This window comes from Terrapene carolina, unplaced genomic scaffold (genome assembly GCF_002925995.2).
Source record: "Terrapene carolina triunguis isolate 2854851 unplaced genomic scaffold, T_m_triunguis-2.0 Scaffold662, whole genome shotgun sequence".
NCBI classification, from domain to species: Eukaryota; Metazoa; Chordata; order Testudines; family Emydidae; genus Terrapene; species Terrapene triunguis.
Genome location: NW_020665013.1, coordinates 1,131,521 through 1,140,772, shown reverse-complemented (window position 1 = coordinate 1,140,772; position 9,252 = coordinate 1,131,521). Strand labels below are relative to the sequence as shown.

General features: G+C 51.3%; 1 protein-coding gene across 1 annotated transcript in view; it reads left to right on the top strand.

The window, feature by feature from the left end:
• The first annotated feature begins 823 nt into the window (after window positions 1–823).
• LOC112112890 (fibrillin-2-like) overlaps window positions 824–9,252 on the top strand; it is a 108,585-nt gene continuing 100,156 nt past the window's right edge. Inside the window, exons 1-2 of the mRNA XM_029913473.1 lie at window positions 824–921; window positions 5,424–5,732. Of these exons, the coding sequence (XP_029769333.1) occupies window positions 5,563–5,732 (170 nt within the window). The 5' untranslated portion in view covers window positions 824–921; window positions 5,424–5,562. The remainder of the gene's footprint in view (window positions 922–5,423; window positions 5,733–9,252) is intronic.

Below are 9,252 nucleotides of genomic sequence, written 5' to 3'. Positions count from 1 at the left end.
AGGGTGTGCAGAGGCATACATGAAACGAGTCAAGGGGGTGTGTGTCTGTGTGCACGTGCTTTTTCTTTTTCTTTTCAAGAGAAGACAATAATAATTATTGAAACAAGATGGAGAGGAAACACATCCATTGTGCACTGCGAGCAAAAGCAGATCATGAACTGGTGTGTGATGAAAAGAAAGATCTAATTTTAATACCATCAAAATACTATTTAAATTAATTAAAATAATTAAGTTAATAAAATGTTGAAATCTCAAAAATTGTTTTGGGGGATTGTGGGGGGGGGGGGCAGCTAGTGTGACTTTTGGGTCTGATATCTCTGAGCTGGGTCACTTCCCTCCAACCCGCCTGCCCTTCCCTGATTATCCCTGATCAATTGCAATAAAACATCTGGCAGGAGAAGTCTCTTTTACTTTCTCCTTTCACTCACTTTACTATGGGGCTCTTTTTTTCCAAAAAGAAGCCACAAGTTACCCCCAACTCGAGAGTGGATTCTTTCCCCCTGAGTCTTTTGATATGAAGTCACTGTTATTAATTTTCTTCTGCCTCCTGCTGCCCCTGCCTAAAGCTGGGACCAGCAGCCAGTCCATGGAGCTGAACCGAATGGGTCCTCAGCACACAAGGAATGGTTAGGTGATAATCATGTCTGCATTCAAATGTCTCTTGCTAAACCCAACCTCTCCCCCCTACCCCTCCTTGAAGTGAGAAACTTTTGGCTCAAGAATGCAGTAGGGTTGTTCTCCTGTTCCTCCCACTCCTCCTGCACCCCTTCTCCCGCGACAAGGCCCTCCCCCTCTCCAGTCTGGATTAGGCTGTACCTTTTTTCTTTCCTTCAGGGGTGAGGGTTTTATTCCCTTCTTTTCTGCCCAGATCTCCACTAAACAAAGGAGCTCTGGGCACATCACCAGTTCCAGGACCTAAAGGTATTTAAACAGATTCAGACTAAATCCAGACTCTATAAGTGGCTAAGGGGCTGATTTCTTTCTCTTTATCTCAAAGCTAGTTTGCAATTGTTCGACTGCCTTTTTTCTTTTTTTTTTTTTTTGCATTTTTCCCTCTGTTTAGTTCTGACACTTAATGCCACAAATTGAAATGTTTTTCCTGCTCCCCTCAAATCTGCCAATCTGTTTTAGCTCAGATTTAATGATTGATTCTCTCTCTTTTTTTCCTTTGTCAATGTTGATTTCTTACAAAGAACGTTTGGTGGAATTTCTCAGAGCTGCAGATAATTTTTGAGCTTTTTTAAACTCTCTTCAGATGGTGTAAATTACTTTTCCATATTCTTTTAGCAGAACTGTAGTGTTAACGCTTTCAAGGGTACATGTCTGTGTATTGATCATTGTTGTGATTCTAATTTCACTGTGGTTAAAGGGGTCACTTATCATCTCCTCAACTGAAATCTCTGCATGAGAGCTTGGAAACCTCCTAGTGTAAAAAAATCTTTGCTTTCTGTGACCACTTTTCCATGTGTGTGTTACTTTGAAAGCTCTAAAAACTACCCCCCCTTTTGTCTAGCTGGAGATAATCATATCCCAGCCTTCAGCAGACAGACATGTGTAGCAAAGGAGCAGAGTTTTGCAAGGCACTGAAGGGAGGGCAGTTTCTTTGTCTCTTCCTTTGCCTCTGCTCCCAGCCCGGTTTGCTCCTTCCCACTCTCTGTCTTTCTCATTCACTGCATTTCAAATATTAGAGCCTGAAAAAGCATGTCCTCAAAAGCTGAGAAACTCTGACCAGGGACACTGCTCTGGAGCTGTGAGGTTTGGAATGGTTTGAACACATTTTCTGCCTTGTCTGTGCTGCTTTTTGCCTGCTTTTGGGCTGCGCTGCAATTGGAAAGTGCTTCTGTGGGACAGCATGGGGGACATTTAGGGGCAGCTCAGGGCCCTACTTCTCCCAGCAGGAGTGCTCAGGGCTCTGCCTCTCTCAGCAGCAGCAGTCATTTTCGTTTTGGGGAGAGGGGGAACCTCTGGGAGAAGACTTGGGGTTTCAGGGTGAAAGATGCTCTCTGAGGAGGGCTGCAAGCCCCGGCTCTCCTGGGGACCGGCTCCCAGCTCCAGCACGCTGGAGTGAGGGGGTGGGTAACAGAGCAGCTGAATGTCTGCACATGCCAGTGTAGGGCCAGGGGAGTTGGGGAATGGGGAGCGGGGTTGGGGAAGGAATGAGCTTTGACGGAGAGCTGGGGGGACGGGTAAGGTCAGTGATAAAACATCTCAAATTTACCCCACTTTGCCTGCCCATATCAGACCAGCCCCATGGCCTCTGCCGGTCAGCCACCCCGGCCCTGCCTTCTATCACATGCACCCTGAGCCCAAGCCCAGCCATACTCCCTGTCATACACCCAGACCTCCACCCTCATCCCCGAGGCCAGGCCCAGGACCGGGCACCCGCACTGCCCATTACTCACAGCCCTCCCCTAGCTTAGAGTCTGCGCCTTTCTCCCCGTCGTCAGCTCCTGCTGCAGCTCTGCTCACTGCTGATGGCCACACTCCCACTGCCAGGGCTTGCTCATCCCACCCCGTTTGCCTGAGACCCTGTGAGTTCATGGTGCCAGTCCCCGGGCAGAGCCCTGCAGGCTTGATGCTAAAGGCACTGGGGTGTGTGTAGCATGTTTGGCACCGAAATAAAGCCACTCCGGAGATCTCTGTGGGCCCCACGGGCCATGACGACACGAGCTGAAACCCTCCCCCCATGAGCTCCCCCCGACCATGGCCCCCAGTGACACGATCCAGATCCCTTCCTCCCTCCCCCCAATCACCACCCCCAGTGACATGAGCCGAATCCCTCCCCCATGGGCTCCCCCAGACCGCGGCCCCCAGTGACACGATCCCTCTGTCCTTCCCCCCAACCATGGACCCTAGTGACCTGATCCAGATCCCTCCCTCCATCCCCCCGACCACGGCCCCCAGTGACATAAGCTAAATCGCTCCCCCCATGGGCTCCCCCAGACCATGGCCCCCAGTGACCCCCAGAGGCTCCCCCAGTCCACGGCCCCTAGTGACATGAGCTGAATCCCTCCCCCCATGGGCTCCCCCGACCACAGCCCCCAATGACAAAAGCCGAATCCCTCCCCCCAGGCCCAGGGGTCTCCCAGTCCACGGCCCCCCAGTGACACGAGCCTAATCCCTTCCCCCAGAGGCTCCCCCAGTCCACGGCCCCTAGTGACATGAGCTGAATCCCGCTCCCCATGGGCTCCCCCAACTACAGCCCCCAGTGACACAAGCCGGATCCCTCCCCCCAGGGGCTCCCCTGGACCATCGCCCCCAGTGACACAAGCTGAGTCCCTCCCCCAATCAGCTCCCCCGACCACGGTCCCCAGTGACATGAGCTGAGTCTCTCCCCAGACCACGGCACACAGTGACCCAGTCCGGATCCCTCCCCACACAGTGAGCGTTGCTGAACCTCCTCTTGGTCGCTCTGTGGGCTCCCCAGGCAGCGTCCTGTCTCCTCCCCTTGGCAGGTGTCTGGGTTTAATTTTGCTTTGTTCACTGACACAGACACACGGCAAAATGACTGTAGCAGAGTCCCTGGGACCCGGGGCCGTGGGCTGTGTCTGGGGACGTGCCCATGTTTTGGCTCCCACAGGCCACAGCACAGGTTGACACAATGATGCCAGGCAGCCGGTCTAGGATTGAGAGCAGACGCTCTGACACTGGCCTCCTCTTTGCAGATCCCTGTGCCTACCCCTGAGCTACCCCCTTGGTGGTGCTACGGGACATCCAGGGCCTGCTACTGCTGCCCTCAGCACCAGCATATCAATCGCCCCCCCAGCCTTTCACGCTAAGTCATGCAAACTTCCCCCAGGCCTGGCCCAGCTCAAAGGCTCTTCCCCCATGACCCCATCCCCTGCACTACTTCAGCCTTGGCCTAGCACTCACGCCAGCCCCCAGTATGGGCCAAACACATGGTACTCTCTCACTGAGCCCCGCACAAATACCAACCCAGCCCTAACACATCACATTTATCCTCCTCTCCCTCACCCCAGCGTAGTACCTGTCATTCAGCCCCATGCAACCCTCCACACTCATCCCTTCTCCCCACTCTATCACTGGGCTGAGCTCCCTCCACCCCCTGGGCTCCTTGACTCCCCTCAACCCCCTGGGAAATAGAGAGGATTTCAAAGGGAATCCCAGGAGCTGGAAACACTGCTTTCAGGGCAGTGTACTCCCCATGCCCCTCCCACATCTCAGCCCCCACTCCTCCTGGTCTGACTGGCACATGGGTCTGGGAGGGCAGAGCTGGGGAATTTAGCAAGGGGGCCCAGAAACATGAGGCCAGAGCTTCCCCTGGGAAACCACTGTCCTGAGTGCATCTTCTCTGGCCCCATAGCCCTGCTTCTTGCATTGCTGCTCTGAATCCTGGAGCTGCATTCAGGGTATCACAGGCTGGCAGCAACCAAACCCCAGGGCATGTCTGCAATTACACTCAATGCACTAATTGGCTGCCCTTTATGCAGTAGCGTAAGTGGCGCCTTTTTAATTTTACTCACCCGGGAGCAAAAAAAAAAAGGCGCTTTTACTGACGGGCGGTGCTCCGGGTCTTCGGCGGTACTTTGGCGGTGGGACCTTCACTCGCTCCGGGTCTTCGGCGGTACTTCGGCGGCGGGCCCTACACTCGCTCCGGGTCTTCGGCGGTACTTCGGCGGCAGGCCCTTCACTCGCTCCGGGTCTTCGGCGGTACTTCGGCGGCGGGCCCTTCACTCGCTCCGGGTCTTCGGCGGTACTTTGGCAAAGGGGCCCTTCACTCGCTCCGGGTCTTCGGCGGTACTTTGTCGGCGGGCCCTACACTCGCTCCAGGTCTTCAGCAGTACTTCGGCGAAGGGGCCCTTCACTCGCTCCGGGTCTTCGGCGGTACTTCGGCGGCGGGCCCTTCACTCGCTCCAGGTCTTCAGCGGTACTTCGGCGAAGGGGCCCTTCACTCGCTCCGGGTGTCTTTGGCGGCACTGAAGCTTCATTGCTGAAATGCCGCTGAAGACCCGCGGAGCGAGTGAAGGTCCCGCCGCCGAAGTGCCGCCGAAGACCCGGAGTGCCGCCCCGTCAGTAAAAGCGCCGCAGCGGATGGCGCCGCTCCCCCTGTTCCCTCCTCCTGGCTACGCCCCTGCCTTTATGTTTCCAAATGCTCTGGAAGCATTTGCTGGGCTAGAAGGACAGAGCGGAGGGAAGAGAGTATCTCCACTCCAGAGAGATCCAGAGGGAGCAGCCTCTGTCCGTGCCTAACTCTTGGGAAAGGAATTCTTTGGCAATGTCTTTGTGCGGTATGAGTGTGTGAGCTTGTTAGCTGGATTGTGCACAGGGAGCCAAAGTCAGTGAGATTTGATGACCTCACTCTATTAATGCTCGGGAAGGGGGGCCTGGGGTGAACGATCATTTTAAAAATGTAAAAGCCCTTAAGAACACTTGTGTCTCCTCTGTCCTGTCTCTGCTTCTAGCCTCAGAAGGGGACCGTCAGGACGGCAGCTTGGCATTCAGGGTTTGCTGCCACAGTCCATCCTCCACCAGGGCAGCAGGGCCCCTCCAGCTGGAAGAGGCTTTCAGGGCAACAGAGGGAATCAAGGAATCCTTGCCATCATGGGGTTATTATGGCTGGCCAAGTTCATGCTAGGATGTACAGCACTTTTGTACATGGAACAAGCCCAGGGCCAATATGAAGGGGACTTTCAGACAGACAGATTTGCAGGCTATGAGGAAAGACAGCCAGCAAATAGAGTGAGAAGAAGAGGCCAAGACACTTTACGAGGGTACGTTTAATGTTCATTTATTTTTTATGGTACAGAACTTGGGTTATTAATGTAGCACAGAGTCTGAAGACCAGACCTGCTTTTAAAACTGCCTTTTCTGTATTATGTGTGAGGTCAGCCAAAATTCTGCCCTGCAGCCTTTTCCAAAGCTCCCCTTAGGAGAACAAGCTGATTCCACAGGGGAATTCAGTGTCTGAGGGCACCAAGAGAGCTCCGTGTGTTACCCAGTCTCGCCCCTGTTGCAAACCTGAGCAGGGCGAGGAGAAGCGATTACTCAGCTGCACTACCTTGGGTCAGAGTGTCCCAGCAGCGGGGTATGGAGCTTTTCACGTCCAGCTCTCCAATGCCAGTCCAGACCTGGGGCTGTGTTGTCTGCAAGACCTTATCGTCTGGTGGCTGCTCTGGTCTGGTGGCGTTGTGCAGCCAGCTGGAGATTCTCAGTGGACAGGAACCCACGTCACAAATCTCATCATGGTCATGGGCTCTTATTGGCAGGTTCATCCAAGGATCAAATGGGCTTGAAAACTGGCAGCCAGAGTGTGGGGCTCCAAGTGAGGGTTGGGGCAAAGTGGCAGGCCATTGTATGGGGAGTTGGTACTGCTGCCCATGCTGTAGCTGGGTTGTCAGCCTGACACCTCCTGCCATCACTACATGGACTCCAGTGTATGTTGAGTCTGCCTGTCTGGGAAAGCTTTCCTGTGTCAATGTGCAGAACTGGAGCAGCCCCCGGGCCATTCCAAAGGCAATGTTCCCCCCACGCTTGCCTGGGAAGGCTTCTCTCATGGGTTCACTTTTTCTGAATACAGTTCCTTCGGCACAGACATGGTCACACGTGCAGCACCTGAATTGGAGGGAGCTGGAGCACAGAGGCTAGCAATGGCAGCTGAGGACCAACAGTCAAGGGTGGGCCCTATGGCTGGCTGTATTCATTCCTAGAGTTTAGACATCCAGGGTCACTTGCTTATGCTGCTCTCTGATTCTGAAAAGATGGACAGCAGCTATGGCGCTGCATTTGGAGTGGGTTCGTTTTTTAAAAGTGAGCCACCAAAGGCAGCCCTGAGTTGCTCATTGCCACAGAAGGGCAGGAGTGCACTCTTCCCCTAGAAACACTCCCACATTCAGACATTTTCCAGTGCGTCCTTCAGATAACTTGTTAACACTGCTGCTAATCATCGACAAGGGAGCTGGGGGAAGGGAGAGCGTGCAGGGCCATGTTTGAAAAGGAGGAAGATAGCATGGAGTCCTGAGCCGAAGTCCCTCAAGAACTCAGATGTGGATTCCCAGGGCTATACACGAAGGATCACTGAGCCCAGGGTGATGGCTGGGTTTGCTGACACACTAACTGCAGCATTACCTTCTAACTCAGCATCTCATGGAGTGCTGTGCTGTACCTGAGAGAGAGGCGGCAACATGCTGTAGTGAGACGAGTTTTTATTTTGCCTTCATCCCGGGACCTCCGTGGACTTTACTAACATTCACCTACCTCGCGGCACCCTGGGAGGGAAGGCACGTGTTATTATTGATTGATTTAGGACAAAATGTTCAGAAGCACCTTCATACCTCCAAGGGAAAAAACAAAAAACTTCTTCGGTGGAGTTTAGCTCTTCAAGATTTTGATTTTGAAATTCAACACATTTCAGGGGCTTCTAACAAAGTGGCTGATGCACTCTCCCGGGAAAGTTTCCCAGAATCAACTGGTTAAAATCGTCCTTGAAATGTGAAAAATCTTGTAGTTTTTACATAATTAGTAGTATATGTAAAGGTGCATGTGTTTTATTCATCTGTTTATTCTAAAGTTTTAGAAAAAAATCACAGCCAGTGCAGTCCAACACTGTCTGAGATTTGGGGGGCGTGTCATAAACAAATAGTTAAGGGTTAATGCCTCTTTTACCTGTAAAGGGGTAAGAAGTTCACCTAGCCTAGCTGACACCTGACCAGAGGAACCAATGGGAGGACAAGATGGTTCAAAAGGAAGGAGGAAAATTCCCTTTGTCTGAGTCAGTTTCACTTTTGACTGGAGTGGGAAAGCTCCAGAATTCAGCCTCTTATCAAGTAGTGAGTATTAGTGAAGGGAATAAATAGGTTTATGTCTATTTTCTTTTGTAACTTGTCTTGTGCAATTAGGGAATAATCAAATTGGGTATTCATTTGTGTAACTAAGTTTTTGTCCAGGGGAACATTCTCTGTGTTTTGAATCTGTTGTCTGTGAGAGTAGCTGGTATGTTAATCTCTCCCAGAGGGTTTTCTTTTACCTTTCTTTTCTTTAATTAAAAGTCTTATTTTTAAGAACCTGATTGATTTTTCCTTGTTTTTAGATCCAAGGGGGTTGGATCTGGATCCACCAGGAGTTGGTAGGAGAAAGGAGGGGGATGGTTAATTTCTCCTTGTTTTAAGATCCAAGGGGTTTGGATCGGTGTTCACCAGGGAATTGGTGAAGAGTCTCTCAAGGCTACCCAGGGAAGGGAATCAGTACTTGGGAGTGGTGGCAGCCAGACCAGATCTAAGCTGTTAATTGAGCTTAGGGGTTCCCATGCAGGTCCCCACATCTCTACCCTAAAGTTCAAAGTGGGGAAGGAACCTTGACAGAAGCCAAGGGCCCATTTTCAAAAATGACTTAGGAGCCTGAATCCCACTGACTTACAATGAGACTTCAGATCCTCCCTGCTTAAGTGACTTTTGAAAATGGAACTTAGACTCCAAGTCACCTGGAGGCTTTGGAAAATGTATTGGAGGGGCTCTCTGTCATTATAGCTAGCAAACATCAAAATAAATACCCTTATACCTATTTTTCAGTGGTTTGAACTATTAAGGCCACACAGTGAGGTTGTGGTAGCATCAGGGACAGAGCTGAGGGTTGTTGGCTCCCAGTCCCTTGCTGGGAGCACTGGACCACACAGCCATCTCTGTGAGTGTCTATTCCATTTTACTTAGTAATCTTTGAAGCTCTCTCTGTAGTATGAGAGAGGACCTGGTTGGGGTAAATGCCAGCTCTGTTTAGAAAAGCCTGTGGAACTGCAGATTAAGGCACTCAGACTGGGGAATCGTTATTTCTTGGTTTTCAGGCAAAATGATGCAGAATATAAAGATGTAAATAGCATTTTGGCAAACCAGAGAACATGTGGAACTTCTTCCCAAAGGCAGTTTCCAAGCTCTGCATCCAGTGACGCAAATCAAGTGTCTTGTTCCAGAGTCCCAGCTTCTCCTTCAGAATTGGGGATTGGTCCTGCTTTGAGCAGGGGGTTGGACTAAATGACCTCCTGAGGTCCCTTCCAACCCTGATATTCTATGATTCTATGAATGTCCAGCTCTCTGATAGTCCAAGTCTTTAACGTCATTTGTCTTTGCCAGTTTCATCAGAAGCATAGCTCTAAAATTGTCTGAGATCAGAAATGGACTAGAAAGCATCATCTCACTGGGTCTGGCAAATGGTTAGCGGTACCACTGTATGGGATTACATAGCTTATATGGAGTCCTATAAAAAATGGAAACTAGGACAGATTACAAAGGATGAATATAGGCA